Source organism: Pelodiscus sinensis, chromosome 9 (genome assembly GCF_052426305.1).
Source record: "Pelodiscus sinensis isolate ZL-2025 chromosome 9, ASM5242630v1, whole genome shotgun sequence".
Lineage (NCBI taxonomy): Eukaryota > Metazoa > Chordata > Testudines > Trionychidae > Pelodiscus > Pelodiscus sinensis.
In genome coordinates, this window is record NC_143060.1 from 16,800,378 (window position 1) to 16,823,724 (window position 23,347).

Genomic DNA, 23,347 nt, shown 5'->3' on the forward strand with positions numbered 1-23,347 from the left:
CTCCCCACCCACCCTTGCTGCCTCTAATAGAGGCAGCAAGGCAGGGGAGCAAGAGCCAGTGCTGGGGGGAACTGGCTTAAAAGCCAGTTTCTGCCAGCACCCTCTGTGGGAGGCAGGGCTAGCAGGGACTGAGCGTGAGCCAGGAATCAACTGATTCCCGACACACACCAAGTCCCAGACACTGCCTCTGCTTTTTGAAGCCACTAGGCTCTTAATACATTTAAAAGGCAGAGCTGCAATGGAGTTCATTGCAGCTCTTCTACTTATTGACTAATCAATGGAAAATTCGACTAGTTGATTAAACTAAATTTAACATCCCTAATATGTTCCTTTAGTCTCTGTCGTATCTATCATATGTCATTCCTTGTACAAATGGGGAATATATAAGTAATCTAAATTTCACTATATCTAACTAGCATTAAATCTATCTTTTTTTAAAGATGAAAAAAGCCCTGGAAGACCTTCAGGAAGCACTTGCAGAAAAAGAAGAACTGAAGCAAAGATGTCAAGAATTAGACTTGCAGGTCAGATACACAAACTTAATTTTTCAAATATGTGACATGCAGAAGTAGAAACATAGAAACTCTGTTAAACATTTGCAGAATCAAAAGTCTTTAGTGGTTACATTTCATCTAGTAGTTCTTAGCCTTATCAGTTTATATTGAAACAAAGCTTACACATATTGAAGTGCTTCATACATGTGATTATTAGAAAACTATTCTTTAATGTAAATCATGTTCAATTCTCCTACAGTTACTGAAAATATACTGCTTGTTCATAGTACGAAAGATTTGGAGTAATTACTTGAAATCTTGCAGTTATAAGCAGTCGTTGCAAAATTATAGCTATGAAAAGTCATGGAAGTCAGAGATACCAGAAGACTGGAAAAGTGCAAATATGGTGCCCATCTATAAAAAGGGAAATGAGAACAAGTCAAGAAACTACAGACCAGTCAGTTTAACTGTCAAACCAATCAGCTTTTTTTTGATAGGATATCGATCCTTTTGGATGCATGTGACGAGGTGGGTCTTTGCCCACGAAAGCTTATGCTCCAACACTTTGGTTAATCTATAAGATACCACAGGACTCCTCAGCACTTTTATAGAATGGGATGTGATTGTTTAGGAAGGAGTACTGCAGAAAGGGATCTAGGGGTCACAGTGGACTACAAGCTAAATAATGGGTCAACAGTGTAACACTGTTGCAAAAAAAAAAAAAAAAAAAGATTCTGGAAAGCATTAACAGGAGTGTTGTGAGCAACTTGATCCACTTGCTTGTCCAGACGTATTGCAGTAAATGTTTTCTTATAATTGTAACCACTGTAAATATATGATGATTCTGAATTTACCAAATATCAAGGCTAAAGAAAGATTTTACCATGTAACTTTATGCCAGCCATTTATGCCTGTCCAAAATTGCCCTTTCTGGTTTTGCTATGGCACCTCTCGTGCCTAATTCTGAGAAATCAGAACTATAGGTTTAACTTAACATGGATATTGCTGTACCAAAGAATCTCGGCTGGGCCAGTTCAGAAGCGCAGCCTGGACTAGGCCGGCATAGTGGGGAGCACAACCTCGGTCAGAGCTGGCGGTGAGGAGCGCAGCCTCAGTCTGGGTTGGAGGCACCAGAGCCGCTGGCTAGGAATGCAGCCTCAGTCGGGGCTGGCATGGTGGGAAGCACAGACTCTGCTAGGACTGGAGGCAGTGAGACCAGCAGCAAGGAGCGAGCATCGCAAACCTGGGGCTGGCGTCAGCAGGGCTGGCAGCTGGGCATGTAGCCCAGTCCTGGCCAGGGATGGAGGCAATGGGGCTGGCCTCTGCCTGGGGCTGGTGCGGTGGGGGGATGCAGCCCTGGCCAGGGCGGGCATGGTAGGTGGCAGGGAGCCCAGCCAGGAGCACAGCCTACAGCTAGGTAGGGAGTCTTCACCTTCCCTGGTACGGCAAATTCTATGATTCGGGACCAATTTGGTCCTGAGGGTACTGGATCAGGGAGGTCCGAACTGTACCACACAGACCTTATAGACTTCTGTTTGGGGCAGTTAACTTTATGGTAGTTCCCACAAATCTGGTTGGTCTGCTCTTGCATGTCATGAGAAGGAGCTGTTGTTAAAAGTACAGTGAGAGCTCTGTTATCTAGCACTCAGTTAACCAGAAAGGTCAACTAGCTGGTATTTCTAATACCTTGCAACACAAGTCTTCAGTCTACTAACCGGAGCTAGTATACTGCCCAGAACATTATGCAATTACATATTCTGCACTGTTATATGAAAGAGGCAGAAGACAAGTGAGCAAACTGAGATCAGGGATTTATTCAAAAAAGCAGTGTCCAGGGCTGTCATAGGGTCAGGTCACTACAATCTGCTCAATCTTCTACACATTCTACCTCTGCAATGATAATTTTTGTTGATGATGATGATGATGATGACCCTGAGGTATTGCAAGATCCTGAAGTGCTTTCTGAATAGTTTAAGATTAAATTATATTCAGTATAGTTTTAGTGTTGAGTGTATTTTTACTGATCTGGGTATATGCCATGTGCTGCCCATAGTGGCATGTGGTGTCATAAGAGAACGTACTATATAGAAACTTTACCTGTGAAACCAGCCACTCTGCAGAACACAACTACTACTGGATTGGTGAGTACCTATATACTGTTTTATACTTCATTTATTTTATTGTATTCTAATTTTTTGAAAATTTGGTGTTCTATGGGTAAATAATAACTCATTCAACCAGAATATTTATTAACTGTGCCCCCATTTCCTCAACTTGCTGAATAACTGAGCTTTTATATTATGTACAGTTGAGTATGAATGTACAAATGGTAACTGAAGTTAATGGAAAGTATATTTTGTAAAATGTGTGTCCATATATTTGAAGTTACACAATACATAATTGTTGATTTCCTCATCCAGTGGTGCACCATGGTTTCAGTATAATGTGTTTGGCTGTCACCTGCTTCATTTCAACACCAATGTGACTTCAGGGACTTGAAAGGAGGGCGAAGGATGAGAGTCAGATGTTCAGTTAATAAACATCCTGTTTTCTGAAACTGTGTAATTTAGAACTGATTAGGCCTTGCACAGGGAGACACATAAGGCAGTGATGTTCTCACGGTCTGAAAATATAAGTAAACTGGTTTCCCAGAGATTCAGAGCATAGGACCTTAGGGGCAGTAAATACTCAGTGAAGTGTGGTGAGAGGGTGCTGTTGGTTTATTTTACATCTCTTTGATTATAGGCACTGATATTACTATATAATCACAGATTAAAAAAATATTTTACTATTGCACCAATAAGATTATTGTTAACTTTATATCTTATTAAATATTGCAACCATGATATGCTGCACATGTATTGAAAGTCATAATAATGACTGATAGTTCTAATTTAAACTAATTCTTAATAAATTCACTTGTAAGGTCTCAGTCTTCCTTGATATTTTCCGAGAGTATAAGAAAGGTAGGTTTCCTTTATGATTCAGGAAAACATAACCCAAAGAGCACATTCTACTGTCTACGTGCCAATTAACTAACACATGCTATGTGCTCTGATGTCTGAAGTATTAAAATTAACACATCTTTCGCTAGAAAGAGCTTAAGGGTTCCATCCTTTTAATCCTTGCCCATTTTATGGCTGTGGAGTATACTTACCAACTTAGTGTAATGTTGTGTTCCCACTTGCTTAGCTGTGAACACTCTAAAAATCAAACTATTTAGTCACTGAAAAATGCATGTCCTATTTGATGCTGTCTAGGTTTTTGTGTGTGCGCTTATTAGCTTATGGCTCTTGGACCTGCTTTTTGCACAATCATCCATGGCTGAATGCACGGCAGTGCAGTGTGAGTGTGCTAGCCAGTGTCATTCTGCTTTTTATTGTTAGCGCACAAGCCAAATGGGGAGTATCTTCATCCTACTACTATTGTTTCTGTTTAGTTTCTATGAATATCATTTTATTGAACTAATTGTAACATTTGTTTCCCTTTGTTCATAAAATGTGGAAATAGCAGTTGCCCCTCTGCATTTATTACTTTGTTGAGTCCTCTAAAAGATAGCTTTAATTTACAAAACATTTCATACTCTAAAGCAACTAGGTGCTTATGGGTAGTCTATAAATCACTTCCTACATTTTTCAAATACTCAATTTTTATGTAATAAACACATTATTTGGTAGCATCTTATCTATTATCTTGGGATTTTCATGGTCATTGGATAGGATCTATACATTTAATGTTGTGTTATGTACACTAGGTGGCTGCCCTTCAAGATGAAAAGAACAGCTTGATGTCTGAAAATGAGGTCATGAATGACAGATTAGACCAGTTAGATGGATCTCTTGATGATCCAAATAGTGTTGTTACAAAAAAATATTTCCATGCACAGCTTCAGTTAGAACAACTGCAGGAAGAGAACTTCAGGTATGAAATAACTTGTAGCTTTATTTAATTCTCCTTCAAAATGTCATGTGATTGGAATTTATTCTAAATAGGTAGGATTTTCTTTCTAAGTTCACTTTTCTATTGACTGTTCTAAAAGCTTCTTCCTGTCATTGAATTAATATAAACTATAGTTTTAAACTTAGATTTTTCCCCAAATTACTTTCGTTTTGAATGATCACTGAGACCATTTATGCTTTCTTGCTATCATTTTCTAAAATATTGTGGGCTCTGAGAGAGAGGGGGAATGGGATGGGGAGAGAGGACCAAAGATAAAAAACAAATGACATGTTTCCTGTGGTGATTTGTACCAAAAAATATCTGTCTGTGATTGACACTTCCTTTTACAGCAGTTGTAAGTGAATCAGACACTCCTTCATGTAAAATATTAACACAGTAAACTAAGAGCTCTGTTCATACCATATGGCACATTTGTGGTAAATAGCCCTTGTGACAATTCTTTAGTTATTTTTTACAGGCTTTAAATACCTTTTTTATTCTGTCACATTTATGTATTCTGAATTTGTTATTGTTTCAATAGAAGGTGGATCATATTAGTTATGTGAACAAAAGATAGAAAGGAAAATATATTTTAACAGCTTCTTGTTTACAAAAGGCTTGAAGCTGCAAAGGATGATTATCGTGTTCACTGTGAAGATCTGGAGAAACAACTAATTGAGCTGCAACATAGAAATGATGAGTTAACCTGTTTGGCAGAGGAATCCAGGGCCCTAAAAGATGAAATTGACGTTCTTAGGTATGTAGTAGACCTAGTAGATACTCAGACTGAAGGTTCTAAATGATAATGCCAAGGCTCTAGTGAAAAATAAAAGTGGAGGGTGACATGTGAGTTCATGGCAACAGTAATTATTCTACTTATCAACATTATTCTGCAAAAAAAACCTTCCACATGAAGCAGGACTAAGAGAAGCTTTTTGCTCCCGGTATAAAAAAACAAAATACCCCAGGAAATGAGTGTTGCAATCATGATGGATTTTATTACTAACAGGATATGTTTATTGGCAAAGGCCCACCTCTTCTAATACAGGAAAATATTTAATTGTCCAAATGTAAGTCTCAAATCAAGTGAAAATGAAACTTAATTATCTGCATGAGTGTTTTAGCTAGACTGTATGTTCAGGATTACGAAACTAAGTAGGACCAAAACATGATGAAAACTAATCCTATTGAGTGCATTTCAACATATGTCAGTTAAACTGGTTATTTAAAAGTACAAAAAATAAATACAGTATTTTCCTATCGTCTTTCTATAAATATGCCCATGTAAATAACTTTGCCTGTTATACGCAATTTAATAAAAAATAAAATGTATTCCAATCTTGTATTACATCAAGGTTCATAGAAGAGCATTAAGTATAAGAAACTGAATATTGGAATTATTCCTATGATAACTTTTAATTTTCGAAGATGCCAGACAGTAAAGTGACTCAACATTTAGTTTAAAGATTTATTAATAATAGTTTTATATCAGTGAAATGAAGGTCCATTTCTGTATCAAAATACCTTGATATTATTTGGCCAGAACACTTTCTGATCAATTTGTCTTCCTTGGCCATGCCTCCTGGCAAAAATACCCTTAGGATAATAATCTGCAAGCATATCTACATAGTATTGTACTGTAGCTTTGTATCTATTCCGGCTAGATAGCAGCATGAGTATTTTGCAGGCTTACTCAGCTTCAAGATCAATATTTAGGCCAGGACATAGTTCATTTGTATTAACTCCAACACCATCATGAATCCATGGGGTCACTTAATATACTAGACATATGTAAACACACACTTTTGTGGAACTGCACCTCTACAATGTCTACTTTTAAAACTAAATATTGCACATGAATCTATATCAACCCAACAACTAAAAGAATTAAATTATTGTTTTAATTTTAAACAGACGTAACACTAGCCTTGGTTACACGCATGCATTTCCCTGTCTAAGCTAAATGGAGCTATGCTTGCAGATGAGGGCAGAACTTGTTAATTTGTTTGGTTGTAGTTAGTGTGAAAACTACATCTTACTGTTTCCATAATTTCTATTTGTGTCCTTGTAGAACTTTTGCAGATAAGGCAAATAAACTAGAGTCAACAGTTGAAGTATATCGTAAAAAACTGGAAGACTTGAATGACTTCCGCCGACAGGTGAAATCTCTGCAAGACACAAACATGATGTATATGCACAATACGGTCAGCCTAGAGGAAGAACTAAAGAAGGCAAATGCAGCACGTGCTCAGCTGGAAACATACAAAAGGCAGGTAAGGCAAAAACAGTACTCGGTATCTTAACTCTTCTCAGGTGTAATTTTATTAACTATAATCACAGTTGACTGGAAAAAAAATGGGAGCTTGATCTAATGGTTATTGGGGCTAGTGTCAAGATAGCTTGTAAGGAAACTTTCAGCTCTGCCTGCCTGCCTTCTCTTCCAAACTCTCACCAGATGGCTTAACTGAGCTCATTTTTTGACCTGCAGTTCAGGGCACACTGTGTAACGCATCAGTTCACTGAGTTGAGTGGTGATCAAGTATTTTGTTTTTGTTTCATGTGTAGCTAACATCCTCAAGGTATGCTATACTGTCATAGTGATTTTTAGAATCCTTTTTAAAAAAAAATAATCTTGTCTTCATTTTTGGAAATGCACAAAAATTTGCTTTTCAAAGTTCCAAACTAATCACTGGAATTTCTGTAGGCCTTAAATATAAGGGGAAAGAAGCTAGTGGCCAACATGAATCGTGTGTTTGTTACGTTTATCAGAGAAACATTTTACACTAAACTTCCGGTAATCTGGCACCTTTAGGACCCGGGGGTGCCGGATTATCAAATATGCCGGATTATCGGAAGGGAGGGCTATGAGGGGTCTGGGGTGGGGTGGAGAGGGATGCCACCACGAACCCCTCATAGCCCCCCCTTCCGATAGTCCAGCTCTGCCGCAGGCGTCCTGGATTCAGCCGCTGCTGGTCAGTTTCAGCAGCAGCTGAATCCAGGATGCCTGGGGCAGAGCAGCTGGGGTGCTGCCAAGTTGCTCTGGTAGCGCCGCCCTTTGGCGCTGCGAGACCAACCCAGTAGCACCCCAGCTGCTTTTGGGGACACCTTAGACAGAGCAGCTGGGGTGCTGCCGGGTTGTTCCCGCAGTGCCCAGGGGCAGGTGCTACGGGACAAACCCGGCAGCAGCCCAGCTGCTCTGCCCCAGGCGTCCCCAAGTGAGCTGCTGCTGAAGCTGACCAGCGGCTGACCAGAATCAGCCGCTGGTCAGCTTCAGCAGTGGCTCACTTGGGGACGCCTGGGGCAGAGCAGCTGGGCTGCTGCTGGGTTGGCTCCGCAGCCCCGAAGGGCAGCACTACGGGACCAACCTGGAAGCACCCCAGCTGTTCTGCCCCCAGCTTCCTCAATTCAGCAGCTAGTCAGTTTCAGCAGCGGCTGAATCGGGGAAGCCGGGCATTGAGCAGCTCCAGTTGTCGAGCAGCCAGAGCACTTCTGGGTTCCTGATGGTGCCGGACCATCAGGAGTCCCGGAGCATTGGATGCCGGACCAATGGAGTTTTACTGTAGTTCTCACTAGGTTACAACAACCATGAAAACCTACTTTATTTACATGTTCTCAGAAACCTAATAAAGAACTACTTTAACATAATCTCCTTCCTCTTCTTAATCCTGCTGTCTTCCCCCCCACCCATATGAGTGCCAGAATTAAAAAAAAAAAAAAAACACTGTTCTAAGATTGTATTACAGTAAACTTCAGAAAATCCGGCACCTTTAGGACCCAGGGGGTGCCGGATTATCAGATTTGCCAGACTATAGGAGGGGGGGGGCTATGAGGGGTCGGGAGTGGAGTGGGGGGGGTGCACTCCTCAGTGCTGTGGGACCAACCCGGCAGCACCCCAGCTGCTGTGCCCCAGACTTCCCCGAGTCAGCCGCTGGTCAGTTTCAGCAGTGGCTGACTTGGGGAAGTCTGGGGCAGAGCAGCTGGGGTGCTGTTGGTTTGGTCCCGCAGCACCGAAGGGCGGCACTAGGGAACCAACCCGGCAGCACCCCAGCTGCTCTGTCCCTGGCTTTCCCAATTCAGCTGCTGCTGAAACTGACCAGCGGCTGACTCCGGGAAGCCAGGGGCAGAGCAGCTCCAATTGTCTGGCTGCCCGGAGCACCTCTGGGTTCCAGATGGTGCCGGATCATCAGGCATGCCGGACCGTTGGATGCTGGACCAATGGAGTTTTACTGTAATATATATAACACCCATGTCATTATCCTGCCAGGTCCAGGAGCTTCATAACAGACTTTCTGAGGAGTCCAAAAGAGCTGATACATTAGCATTTGAATTGAAGCGACTTGAAGAAAAGCATGAAGCTTTAGTCAAAGAAAAAGAAGTAAGTTTTATGCATGAGTATTTACTCAAACTGGCTAAAATGCGACGTACGTACGTGTGTGTGTGTGTGTCCCTGCCCGCCTGCCTGTGCTGGCCTGGTCAGAATTTGTCACTTATCTTGAAAACCATTTCTCAGGTGCTCTTACGCCTCAGAAATGCTATCATAGGTATGAGACTTAGTACAAGAAATTATATATAGTTGCTTTAATATAGTGGGTTTTATAACTTGATAAAGGTCAACATTTGGTATAAATCTTATCAAAAGCCTTCAGCATTTACCTGATGTCCTGAAAATAGTGTTACAAATGATCTTTCATTCCTAATGTAATGTGCCAATGTGAAACACCTTTGTATTATTTCCACCTTAAATATTCTTTGACTTTTTCATAGAGAATCATAGTACAGCGTGATGCTCTAAAAGAAACTAATGAAGAGCTCCGGTGTTCTCAGATGCAACAGGATCATTTGAATCAAACAGGTACTTTTTTGAGGCTGTTTTGTTACTGGGAGACTTACCTGGCATTACCTGGGCCCTTCTGGGCAGGGGGCTGATAGTGTGGGGCAGTGTTCCCTCTAAGACTTTCCATCCATGAGCAGAGTGAATTTTGTCTTGTGTACCAATATTGATGTCATGTGTGCTTGTTTGCATGTGTGCCACTGAAGCACCCACCAGTTACTAACAAAAAATACTAAAAGAAGGGATAATTTAACAAGGTGCATGACCCTGCATCCACCCACCCTGAAAACCAACCAGCTTGGCATCCAGTCTCATTCCCACCCAGCCTTGCTCCCACTGTTCCTACATTCGTAGACTCCCCAACCCCTGCACTCCCATCTTGTGTACTCTTTATAACTATTGTAACATTTGATTTCACTAGACCGATTCTGTCCCCCTGCCTGGGGGCCACACAGCTTAACACAGAAATGAAACACTATCACCCACACCATATCACGCACAAACGAACACAATACACTGCTGACCCACGTTAACACAATCTACCTAGGTTGTGCACTACTATGTAGCTCCATAACACAGCCTGGGAACTGAAAGACACACAAGCTCACACACTGCACAGATGACAACACATACTGCCACAAACTTGTACAACACACACAGGGAAACTAATAATGTACACTAAAAATTCTCACACTCACAACACACTGATGGAAACAATATACACATTAACACAACCCCTTACAACACACATACAGAGGCATATACCTCAAAATACACAAATTTCACATTCTCTCGGCCACACACAAATGCAGGTCTACAATCTGAAACAGACACAAATGCATCGACACTAAATAAGAGGAGCCTTACATAAAAGACCCAGGCTACCCAGCTTTACAGCCACCATACATAAATAATGAAGAAAACAAATACACCAATGACTGTTAATAATCCAGTTACAGTAAAACCCATCACCAATGTTCCTGGTCCTATTTATGAACAAATGAAGGTAAGAGGAGCTGACATTTTTTGAACAGTCTCAGTAACAGCTAATGGTCATTTCTTAACATTCACATACATTTCCAGGGCACACAAGTACTAGTTCAAATACCCTACCTCATCTAGCAGGTGGCAAACTTTTTGGTTTTGGGAGTGCAGGAAGAGATTCAAATACGAACCAAGACCGTTAAGAAATCTGTATGCAGCACCTTGACACTTCCAGCCCAACCATTCCTAGAAATGTTAGTTCTAAATGGATCAACCCTCTAGACTACAGCCAATGAGATTACTGAGTGTCTGTTTGTGTGTGTGATTCAATGCATTTCGATTGTGTAGGCGGTGTGGGGTTTTTATACGCACACGGAGATGGGACAGGGACAGGTTGTTTGTTGCTCCTGGTAAACATGCAGGTGTCATTTATTGCTACCTAATATATGCAAATATGTGTGTGTGAGAAATTAGACATAAAAAGAATAATGTATATTGAGAGGAGTGTGTTTACACCGATTCATACATTAATTAATTCCAGACTATTAGTCTATTGCACCCCTGATTGCTCTCACATCTCTATCTGATGTATTTACCAGTGCTAGCTTCAGCAAGGCCCTGCTGCTAACATGCCGCGGCTATAGTCTTAGAGAGCACACTGGTGTGGGGGGTGCAGGAGTCAGGGTGCAGGTTTGAGGGACCATGATCTTGCTTTAAGATAAGAGGAATCTGCATGGCAAATGTAGTGGTCCTAGCTATTACTGTTTAAGAAGAATTCTTGAATAAATAGGTTCACAGATAGACAGACAGATGCACATGTCCAAAATACATACATAGATGTTATCTGGAAGTGAATTTTGTCAACTTGTCATGCTTTTTTCAGATGCATCTGCTGTAAAAAGTCATGAGAATCTTGCTGCTGAAATTCTACCAGTGGAATACAGGTAGGGAAGGAACTCACTTTGAGCAATATCCATCTCTTGCAAAAGCTCAGCATCTCAGCTTGCTGGACAATTTACATCTTTTCAACTAAAAAACTATAAAAGTTTGGAGATTTGTTAGCAACACTATGTAGTAGTTTGACATTCTTATAGGGAAGATGCTAAAATGCTTTAGAGATATTAAGTTACCTTATACAGTGTATTGAGACAGTTAAGAAGGTATCTTCATTTTGCAGATTCGCAAAGTGATTAGGAACTTGCCATGGTTTTATGGAAAGTCTGGCAGAACCAAGGATAAGTAATCACATGGGACTTGCTAAGTACGGATTTGGCCCTGAATAATGTGGTGGCATATGTCTCGCTAATACAGTAAATGTGTTTTTGTTCTCATAAAGGAATTGAAGGAACAATCTGAAGACTTTTAGAAGTTGTGTTATAGGCAGGGCTGGTAATACCACATATTATTAAGGTTACTTAATGCTTCCCATTCTAAGATCCTGTTTTCAGTTGACCATTCTTTAACTATTTGAAATGAAACTTTATATGCAGGGCTATTGGTTTATTTTAAGTTTTCCAGTTTCTAAGAAAGAAACTGGGGAAAGTACAACACTTTGGGACTCTCAGTGAGCCCCAAGGGGAATACTAGGGCTGGCTGGGCTAAGGGACTGGAAATAGAATCAGAAGCCCAAGTGAATACTGGGATGGGGTAATCAAGGAGAATAGGACTAGGACAAGAAGGCAACGGTGGGGAAGATATGGGAGTGAGACTGATCAGAGAGGATGCAGCAGAAGGGGTCAAGTTTTGTGGAAATTGGCAGAAGTCTGCTCTCTAGAGAACACTCCCTTCTGAGGCCTGGAATGGAACCCAGGATTTCTAAGGCTTACCATGCTTTCACTGCGAGCAAATTGTCAGTGAGTTCATCAGCTAAGTGTCTTAACCCCGTCTCGCACACATAAGGGATGACTGTTTCCATTAGTTATTCTGGCTACGTTTACAATACAGCCTGGAACAATGCTCTGAGATCAGTGCATCTGTGGTCGATTTCCCAGGTCTGGTGAAGACCTGCCATATCTACTGCCGAGTGCTCTCCTGTCAACCCTGTTACTCTACTCTGGCTGAGAAGAGTACCCCCTGCAGTGTAGACCCTGCAGTAACTCGACTTAAGGTACATTGACACCAGCTACATTATTCACATAGCTGGAATTGTGTAGCTTAAGTGGCAGAGGTGTGAGTGTTAGGTCTAGAGAGAGGTCATCAGCAGGATTGCAAATCAATAACAGGATGGAATTTCTGGGTTTTTTTAGTTCACTTTTTTTTTTTTAAACAAACTTAGAATGATGTATGGTCCTGTATCAAAAATAGTGTCTGATCATCTAAGTAGACTGCATTATAATGCTTATAGATAAGAGGGCTGAGTTAAGGTTGCACAGGCAATCTTAATTCTAGCATTCCCTAACTTTTGAATACTTGATTGTGCAATATTAATAATGTGCTCGTATTAAGATTAATCATATCAAAATTAATTGATTTTTGATAGTTTTATGTCAATTACCAGGGCTCAACAAACAATGTAATCTACTCACCCGGGATGAGTAGATTACACCCTGGAAGTGCCGGCACAGAGCGATCTGCGCATGCGTAGAACGATCTGCACATGCACAGAGCGCAGAACTACATGGCTGGGGAGTGGGGTTCGGCGAGCCCTGAAATTACCTTCAATTAAAATAAGCATATTTGGCTTGGTGTGTATTCTCTTTGTGGAGAAATCCACTGCATTTTGAGTTCTGCTGAAACTATCTGTACGTATGCTATGGTACTTGTTACTGAAATACATTCAGTACATTGGCATTACTCTTCTTGGTTAATCAAAAACTATTTATATAAGCTCTTTACAGAATAGAGACTATTTGTTTTTGACCCACAGAGAAATGTTTATTCGACTGCAGCATGAAAACAAGATGCTTCTCTTGCAACAAGAGGGTTCAGAAAATGAACGCATTGTAGAACTTCAAGAACAGCTAGAGCAAAAGCATCGGATGGTGAATGAACTGGAAACAGAAAAAAGGTGATTTTTCTTGATATTTTTTTCCTTTTTGTTAATCTTTTTTTAAAAACCTGAGAATAGTTTGGCGTAGGCACCAGTCAGACAAAACAGCAGCTAATCACTCTGCAGAAAATAATCTCAGCACTGCAGGGAGATAACGTAGCTTGCCCTACTGATTGAACATTAGTTGAATAATCACTTATCCTGTCCTTTGGCTAAGGGAAGCATTGAGGTTCCCATTGCAAAGAGGAAGGGATGAGGAAACTACAAAGACCATAAAAAGCGTAAACCTGCAAAGAAGATGTCAGGAGGCCAAATGCAGCTGCTCCATGTTTTGCTGTACTTTGGAAAGGATAGTCTGTAGAACTCATCTCTGGGTGATTCTTAATAGATCTAGATTGGGTCAAGAAAATAACTCTATATTTTTACGTTGTTAAAACTGTAGATCTTTGGGCAAGATGGCCAAAGTTCTGATACTGGGTGAATTTATCCACTGGTTAAGAAATGCAGTTAATATTCGGTTATAATTTAGGAGTAATTTAAGTTGCTAAAAATTGTAAGACTTTTACTGAAAACCTAAGAATATATTTATGATGCGCAAACAAACTATATGTAGGCCACTTAAAAATGTTCCAGTCTTTCATTCTTGCTATGTATGCAAAGGTATTTTTAATGGCATTTAAACTTTATTTAAATTGTCTCATCCCAGAAACTAAGTTTTCTTCAAAACAAAGTGCATCAACTCACACAATCATACCAGATTGAATATTAAGTATTCAAATACTTAATATTTCAGTAGCAGATAAATTGTCTACAACAGCAAGAAAAATATACCCACCATTTCCAGGCAGGACGCTTTGTCTGCTCACTTGGCAGACCAGTGCCATCAACAACTGAAATCTGCGTTTTCATTTAAAAAAATACTAACCCATATGCCTTTGGTTAATTTTCATTCTTGTTGTTCAGAACACTGTGGGCACCAATGACATGGTCAAGAAGCATGTCCAATTCACTGCTCTTCTCTGGAAAGCTCCAAACGTAGACCAGCATTGAAAGCAGTAGAGGTTGTGAGGGGCTAGATATTAGACACCCTCTGTAATAATCAGAAGGAGATGAGAGGTAGAGTAGTAGAGACCCTGCCCATTGTTAGAAGCCAAGAAGATTAGCGGTATGGAGCAGAGTGCTCAAGGTAAAAGCAAAGGAGCAAGTAACTTCCCTTGTCCTGTAGCTGGAAGGAGTTAGTATGGGGAAGAAGGACTTGGAATTTATCAGATTCCTGTTAGCCAAAATGTGATACTGAAGATGAAGCCCTGAAATAGAGTCCAAAGGCAGCACCCTAGCCAGAATCCCAGTGCTTTTTCAGGTACCAACTACACAGACAAAGTGTTATCCCACTGGTGAATAACTGTCTAGTGAATGTTCTAAGCACCTACTTGAGCAGTTGTGATTAGGCATGATACATAAAAAAAACAGATATTTATTTCAGACACTACCATGTGTAACCCCATTGAAGAATTGTAACCCAAGTGTATAACTTCACTCTACATATACTGATTATTCAAAGACGGATTGGTGACTGAATTCTTTTACATCCCAACAGGCTAGGCAATGAGCGTATTGGAGAGCTGCAGCAACAGATTGAGGATCTCCAAAAGACTTTGCAGGAGCAAGGATCCAAGACTGAAGGAGTAAGTGAAAGCTAGTGGACCTCTTACTAGTTCTCAAAATGCTTGTGTTTTAGCCTCAAACTTTCTTTAAATATAATACAAATTATGCCCCATTTCCCGTTCAGTCTTGGTGATGCAGATAATTATTATAATGGCAATAAAGCTGTGGCTTGGTGGGTTTTTTTTATTAGCCTAAGATTTAGTTAGTCAAAATTATGGCACAACAGTTGTGGCGTGTGGTTTTTTTTATTTATTTATTTATTTATATATTAATGTTATTTTGTGTTTGAATGACAGGCTTTCATCATTCTAAAGAATTCCCTATTCCAGAATAATTTCCTCTGGATTATTTTCCCTTTGAGGTTGGAGAGATTTTCTTCCTGTGGAAATGGAAATAGTTCTGTCTTCAAATCCTACTGGTTACAGAATCTGGGAAGATCTATGCTGCCAATAAATCACCATGACAAGTTTATATTGTTTGGCTTTTTAAAGTTAATCACATTAGCCTTGCTATTTTGAAGCTGAAAGCCATGCCAAGTTTTTGAGTCTGTAGTTCTCCCAAAGTTAGTGTTTTCATAAATTGATGGACATTCAAAACTTAAATGGAAATCCTATGAATTGGCTTCCTTTGCTTTCGTGTTTGTTTTGTGTGGAGGAAGAGGTTAGCTTTTTGTTTTGTTCTAACCATTTATGAGGGAAATATTTCAAATATATGAAAATAAATCAATTTTTAAATTCTAAATGTTCTAATAGTCTAAGTAGTAAAGTTAATGAAAAATATTTGGAGTCTGATTTTGTGATCATGTCGTCTTTATTTCCTACTTTCTGACTCCTCTGTCTCTGCCTTTTTACTTTTTTGTCAAATGATTCTATAGTAAGTATACTATAAAATCCAGAATGTCAGAGTTATGCAAAGAATATGCATGAAGTGTTATGAATGCATAAAGACTATTACACTTCCAAATTGTGCAGTAAAATATGCATGTGAAAAGTAAAACTTTTAAAAACAACTATTTGTAGAAATTGGAGCTCTTATTTGTATGTACATCACGATTTATATATTTAATTTTCTGGGCTATAAAGCTAAATTCATTTTTAATTCTTACTTTTGTAGTCCAGCAAGCTGAAGCAGAAGTTGGAAGCACATATGTAAGTAAAACTGCCTGATATTTATATACAGTGGGTGGGGGGAAGAAACTGACCTCTAAATTTAAGTTTGGTATAAACAGAGATGGGAAATTGAGTTAAAACTGCCACTCTGCCCTTTGGTCACCTCATCAGGGCTCCCAGGTGTCACGTATTGTGTGTCAGTCACACCTGCAGCTCAGTCTTTTGGTCACCAAGTCCACTGCTGCAGTGTTGAGTAGTCAGCCAAGCGAGTATCTTTTCTGTGCCTCCTCACTGTGCTGGATTTTAGTCACAAAGTAGTTCCAGGATGGGCAGTGGTTCTCAGCCCCACAAGCTCCCTCTAACTTTCTGCTCTCTCCTGTGTTCCTGCAGCCAGCTACACTGAGTTCGCTCTACTTCCTGAACAGCAGCCCCCTGTACCCCAATAGCCTGTGATTCCCTACTTCTTAAACACCCCAGCACTCACCTATAGCAGCCAAAGCTGCCAAGCTTTGCATAGTTCCATGTCCTGTCTCCACCATTTCTTGGTGCAGTCTGTGTTGACCACAAGCTCAGTTTATGATTATATGCAAATTAGCTCAATAACAGTTGTAAACAACATCTGCACAAAACTTGAGAGCTGTGCTTCATAGTGACGTGGTGTTTTTGCAAGTCACTGTTCTGAGATCCCTTGCAAAACAGCGTGTTAAGCAAACATGGTGAATGTTCATCTTCTCTGTTAAGTGTTGCCTATATTGATCCCCCACTTTTGCAACATGTATATGTAAGTTTCAACTTTCTGAGAGTCTGAGGGTGGACATAGCTTTCAGAACTATTAGCGAGGCTTAGTACTGTGCCCTTAAGCTTGCACTGAAATACCCTGCCTTCCCGTCACCAGAGGCTCTCTAACTATTGTGATTTCATAGTTTCTGTTGGCTTTCAGTATTTGTGCATGTATACAAGGCTGCTGTAGGTCCATTTGTGCCAATGCATTCAAGTCCGAGACCCTTACTAGCAGTACTAGCAGGTAGTGCTTGCACCCTGCCATCTTTTCATGCAGAGGCAAGGGCAAAAAGGCATGGTCGTTACCTCTGTTGTAGTTCCTTCTTTCCACTAATGGCAACAGTTAGAGCTCCCCATTGTGCTTGTGCTTTGGTTTGTTTAATGTTACTGGGGGGGAAAAAAGTCTTTGTGTACAAAATTTTTAGAGATTTTTAACATTAGTTAGTGTTAGAGCATAATTGGCTATGAGAGTAGTTTAGGTAGCTCATTCATTGGTGCTGGGTTTCTTTCAGCAGAGATCCCCAGCATTTAAAAGATTTCCATTAAAAGCATTTGCGGAAAAGAGCATCTAGATTGGCATGGAGGCTTTTCCGCAAAGCCAGTTTTTGCGGAAAAGCATCCGTGCCAATCTAGACGCGCTTTTCCACAAAAAAGCCCCGATTGCCATTTTCGCGATTGGGGCTTTTTTGCGCAAAACAAATCTGAGCTGTCTACACTGGCCTTTTTGCGCAAAAGCTTTGCGCAAAAGGACTTTTTCCCAAACGGGAACAGCATCATGCTTCTGCAAGAAGCACTGATTTCAGACAGTAGGAAGTCAGTGTTCTTGTGGAAATTCAAGCGGCCAATGTAGACAACTGGCAAGTTTTTCCGCAAAAGCAATTGCTTTTGCAGAAAAACTTGCCAGTCTAGACACAGCTGTTAAGAATAAATGGTCTGTTTATTTCCTCTTTCCTGTGAGAACGAAGAAGCAAAGGGACTTCTGTCTAAAGGCACATTTATTGGAAAAGCATCCTCTTTCAAAGCCTGACCCCAGCCATGAAAAGATGGGAAGATTATTTTTTTTAGTGCCTTTCTGGCTGCTTTCAGTCTCAAAGCTGAAATCAGGAGAAAAGTGATATTCTCCTCCTGTGACTTTCTCAAAGCCTTCAAAACAGTCTTCATCTTCCAAGGCTGACAAACTGTCCAGGTCATCATCGCAAAATGGACAAATCTGCAAAATTTCCTCCAGTGTAGGAATGAAGGTCTGGTCATAAACATCAACCTTGACCAGTAGTCTCTGAGGCAGCAGCATCAACTCTCAAACTCCAGCAGGGTCATTAAGATTGATATAGCTGGCAGAGAAGGTGAAGCTATCTACAGCACTGGCACCATTGGTTCCAGTGCCACTTGCCTTATCTAAGCAGCAATTATCTCCAATATCGGTACTGTGAATGTCCCTGCAGCAAAAAACTTCATGCGCTTCCCTGCTCTGGACTCTCCTTTTCATCACCACGTTGTACTGATTGCTGTAGCTTTAACTACACTGTCATGAATAGCATCATTTATTTTCACTGTACCATCAACACACTGTTGCCAGCACAGCTGCTACCACCTGCTACATCATTCTGCATTCCTTAGCTATACTGGCTCCCAGTGCACTATCCTCTCTGCAGTGTTGGAGCAAATGACCTCCTCCGGTGCTTGTCTGTCAGAGAACATTTTGTCTGTCAGAGAACATACCTAATTTTGGAACCAGAAGAGGAAGAGTAATCTAGTGATGAACCCCCACAGGTCTTTGTTTTCACATTCTTCTTTCCCACAACTTTTAGTCATCTTCACCACTGCCTGGAGACTTCAAAGTCTCTCAGGACCGCACAAGGGGTACATCTACACAGCAATGTTATTTCAGAATAACTGGCATTATTTTGAAATAATGCGCATCTACACGACAAGCCTTTATTTCAAAATAATGGCAATTTGGAGGACTTCTTACTCCAACTCCTGTAATCTTCATTTTATGAAGAGTAAGGAGAGTTGAAGGGAAAGTGTTCTTCCTTTGACTTCCTGCTGTGTAGACAGCAGCAAAAGTCAAGTTAAGCAATTTTGACTTCAGCTACGCAATTTACATAACTGAAGTTGTGTAGCTTAATTCAGCTTGAGCTCTGCTTAGGTGTAGACATACCCGAGATGTAAAGTTAGGAGTGTAGCCAAAGTTGTGCATGGCAGCCTGCACAAACTTTTAGGTATTTTTTACAAGCTCCTACCCTAGCAAGGGTTTTCCTTCCCATTAATGAAGCCATTTCAGATCCTGCTAAAACCTTTTGGCAGACCCCAGCTTTCTGTTCCACCTACTGCCAAACACATGGACAGGTGTTGTCAAGTTCCCTAGCAAGAATATGATTTTTTTTCCCCCCACCTACTTTGTCCCAGGCTTCTTGCTAATCACGATAGTGATCACAGAAGTCCTACCCCAAAGAACAAAAAATGAGACTTTTATATACAACCACAAACTTTCAAATAAGGATGCCATATTATCAAGCGTTGTCCAGATACATATGTTAATTGGTTAGTATTGGCAAAATTTGCAAGTTGCCTGAAGAATATAAGGACCAGTTTCTGGCAATAGTCTCAGAAGGGCCTATCTCCAAGTGTCCATCAGTGCATCAGATACCACTTTGCACTCAATGGCTGCAGTCAGTTCAGTGAGGCAGTCTTGGTTACAGGTTTTGGGCATCCCTAGAGAGCTGTATGACACAATCAAAGATCTTCCATTTGAAGATTCTAAAATGTTTCCTTGAATGACTGAAAATACCATGTTCTCCCCCCTCCCCCGTCCTTCCCCCCCCCCCCCCTCCCCGCCGCCGCCCCTTCTCTGGGAGTTTATATTCCAGTAACAAAAAGACAATAGCTCAAACCTCAGACACACTATTGATCCTCATTCTGTCAACTCGGACTTCAGGATCCTTCCTATGAGAGATCTAAACTACCTAGCTGTTGGACATCAGTTTCTTCATCAACAATCTTGTCTCACCAGATGTCTGCATTGAAACAGTCATTTTGATACGTTGACAAAGGACAGCATGTCAACCACATCTCAGCTAGAGCAAATGCCTCTTCGTGGGAGGTGCTTCTCAGTCTTCTTTGCCATGCATGGGCTGAGTTTATATCAGACAAATGGGAGCTCAGCAGTGTGAAAGAGGGATATGTTATCCATTTGACTTCCCTTTCCTCAATCCATCTTCACTATCCCTTTTCAGTGACTGGTACAGGAACCCAGGCCTGTACACTAAACTGGTTCCAGCCCAAGGACCCGATGACAAGCAGCCTTGGTTCCTGTGGGTTCCCTACTGGGTTTCCTGGGCTTCTTCCTGCTTACCTAGCTTCCCCCTTCTTGGGCTTGCTAGTCTCCATCTCCCACCATCCAGTGAGCCATTGCAGATGACTTCCCTGCAGCCTTTCTCAGCAGTAGCTGTCTCTCATATGTGAGCAGCTACCTGGCTTTATGCAGCCTGCTTCACCATTCCTGCACAGGTGAACCTATATTTACTACCTGCTTCTAGCCCAGAGCTCCCCTGCTTACAGACTAATTAGCTTATTGAATCCACCAGTCCTAATTCACTGCTGGCTGGGCTGGTGTGGGCATCACACCCCATCACAACATGACAGTGCTCCCCTTTCTATCCTCTCTTCCAGCCATGAATATGGTAGAGTTGCATGTGCTGCCTGCTGTTACTGCTAGCAAAAAGTCTCTAACTTGAGTTCATTGGGTGCATAAGTTAGGGATGTCAGCATGTAGATGACTACTTGATTAACTGATAAGCCCAAACTTATTGGTTAATCCTGTGGACTACATGCACTCACTCCCTTCCTTCCTCTCTGTCAGAGGCAGCAAGGTGGGAGAGGCAGGAGCCCGTGCCTGTGGGGAGTCAGCTTTTAAGCCACCTCCCCATGAGCACCAGATATGCCTGCCCTCTCCACCCCCACCCCTGTGTTGCTGCCTCGAATAGGAGCCAATACATATAAGGAGCCAGCTTTTTTCTGTGTGTGCCGGCTCCATGGACCTGCCTGCCTCCGCCCTTACTGCCTCCTACAGAGGCAGGGAGGACTGGCAGGAGCCAACCCTCTTCTCTCCCTCCCCTCCCTCCCCCCACTGCACTGCTGCCTCTATCAGAGGCAGCAGCGCAGGAAGGCAGGCAGGGGAGGCTGCCATGGCAGCAGCCCCTATTCACAGTGGCCTGGGCTCGCTGCAGATAGAGGCTGCTCTGCGACAGCAGCCTGTGGCTACGGGGGAGATCTGAGCTCCCCATGGACAAAGGCTGCTCCACATTCCACAGAGCAGCCTCTGTCCACGGTGAGCCTGGGCCTGCTGCAGACAGAGGCTGCTCCATGGTATCTGTCCCTGTTGGTAGGGGGTCTGAGCTCCCCGGGGACACAGGCTGCTGCCTCCCTGCACCTCTTCATCTGTATCTGTGGCAGCAGGGGGCTCCCCCGGAGTGGGACTGAAGTGCACTGGCTGCCAAAATTCAAAGTCCCTCCATCCCCGGGACCATCGAATTGCTGTTTAACAACTAAAATTTTATGCGGCTACATGACTATTCAATTACTATTTAACATCCCTAGCACAAGGGCCTAAGTGGAATATCATAGAACACTGGAACTGGAACAGACTTCAAGAGGTCATCGAGTCCAGTCCCCTGCCCTCATGGCAGGACCCAGTACCATCTAGACCATCCCTGATAGATGTCTGTCTAACCTGCTCTTAAATATCTCCAGAGATGGTGATTCCACTACCTCCCTAGGCAACTTATTCCAGTGTTTGGCTACCCTGACAGTTAGGAAGTTTTTCCTAATGTCCAACCTAAACCTCCCTTGCTGCAGTTTAAGCCCATTGCTTCTTGCTCTATCCTCAGAAGCCAAGGAGAACAATTTTTCTCCCTCTTCCTTGTGGCATCCTTTTAGATATCTGAAAACCGCTATCATGTCCCCTCTCAATCTTCTCTTTTCCAAACTAAGCAAGCCCAATTCTTTCTTCCTTCATAGTTCATGTTCTCTAGACCTTTAATCATTCTTATTGCTCTTCTCTGGACCTTCTCAATTTCTCCACATTTTTCTTGAGATGTGGTGCCCAGAACTGGACACAATACTCCAATTGAGGCCTGATAAGCGCAGAGTAGAGCGGAAGAATGACTTCTCGTGTCTTGCTCTTGTTAATGTATCCCAAAATCATGTTTGCTTTATTTAAAAAAAAAAAAGTGTCACACAGTTGAGTCATATATAGCTTGTGGTCCACTATGACCCCTAGATCCCTTTCTGCAGTACTCCTTCTTAGACCGTCATTTCGCATTCTGTATGTGTGAGATTGATTGTTCCTTCCTAAGTAGAGCACTTTGCATTTGTCTTTATTAAACTTCATCCTATTTACCACAGACCATTTCTCCAGTTTGTCCACATCATTTTGAATTATGACACTATTCTCCAAAGTACAGTAAATCTCCAATTGTCCGGCATCCAGTGGTCTGGCACTCCTAATAGTCTGGCACCAACTGGAACCCGGAAGTGCTCCCGTCAGCCTGACAATTGGAGCTGCCCAGAGACGGCGGTGCTAGAGAGGGGGCAAGAGGCAGGCAGCTGTTTTAGGAAGGCAGGCAGATGGGCGGGGGTGTCAGCGGGGGACTGCATGGCGAGGGGCGAATCCTCCGCCGTGTTGCAGGGAGGTGGTGGAAGCCCCGCGCAGCTGGCTTGCAAGTGGGGAAACTTGTAAGCAGCAGCAGTGGAGAGGGATTAATTCCTGCCGACTGCCCACCTTAAATAGCTACCTGCCTCTCGCTTCCTCGCCACCGCCGCCTACAAGTTTCCCCACTTGAAAGCCAGCTGCGCAGGGCTTCCACTGCCTCCCCACAACACTGCAGAGGGTTCGCCCCTCCCCACGCCATTTCCTGCTGATATCTCTTCCTCCCGCCCCCCCCCGCCCCCCCCCCGCTCCATGCAGTGCGGGTCCTGGCAGATCTGTCACGGCACCCCGCCGGAGTATACTCTCGCATATCCAATAATCCGGCACCCCCTGGACCTCAAGGGTGCTGGATTATCGGAAATCTACTGTAGTTTGCAACCCCTCCCAGCTTTGTATCATCTGCAGACTTAATAAGCATACTCGGTATGCCAATATTTAAATCATTGATGAAGATATTGAACCAAACCGGTCCTAAAACAGACCCCTGCGGAATCCCACTTGTTATGCCTTTCCAGCACCGATTGTGAACTGTTTATACACATTCTCAGAGAGTAGTTATTTATATGTGCATAATACATTTCAAAGTACAACATGTATTATACAGATATGTAATTGTCCTTTTTTAGGACTTTTTTCTTTTATTAATATAGCTCTTTCTTTTTTTCCACTGCCATAACCATTCTGAAAAGAACTCTTTTCAGCCTATGTAGTCTCTGTCCATAGGAGGATAGTATGCTCTTTTTAAGTCTAGGTTGAAGAATTTTTCCAAAAGTGTCTCAGCTCAGAGATGTTGACTTTTTTTACCCCCCTTTTTTTTTTCATTTTTGAGTTGAGAGAATATCTTGA

At 42.0% G+C, this 23,347-nt stretch overlaps 1 protein-coding gene across 3 annotated transcripts in view; it reads left to right on the forward strand.

Moving 5' to 3' along the window:
* HOOK1 (hook microtubule tethering protein 1) overlaps positions 1-23,347 on the forward strand; it is a 54,888-nt gene that overhangs the window by 22,769 nt on the left and 8,772 nt on the right. For all 3 annotated transcript variants that reach the window (XM_075936094.2, XM_075936092.2, XM_075936093.2), the window contains exons 8-17: positions 441-524; positions 4,249-4,415; positions 5,050-5,190; positions 6,505-6,706; positions 8,698-8,808; positions 9,198-9,285; positions 11,132-11,192; positions 13,115-13,255; positions 14,835-14,922; positions 16,016-16,050. In XM_075936094.2, coding sequence (XP_075792209.1) covers positions 441-524; positions 4,249-4,415; positions 5,050-5,190; positions 6,505-6,706; positions 8,698-8,808; positions 9,198-9,285; positions 11,132-11,192; positions 13,115-13,255; positions 14,835-14,922; positions 16,016-16,050 — 1,118 coding nt within the window. The remainder of the gene's footprint in view (positions 1-440; positions 525-4,248; positions 4,416-5,049; positions 5,191-6,504; positions 6,707-8,697; positions 8,809-9,197; positions 9,286-11,131; positions 11,193-13,114; positions 13,256-14,834; positions 14,923-16,015; positions 16,051-23,347) is intronic.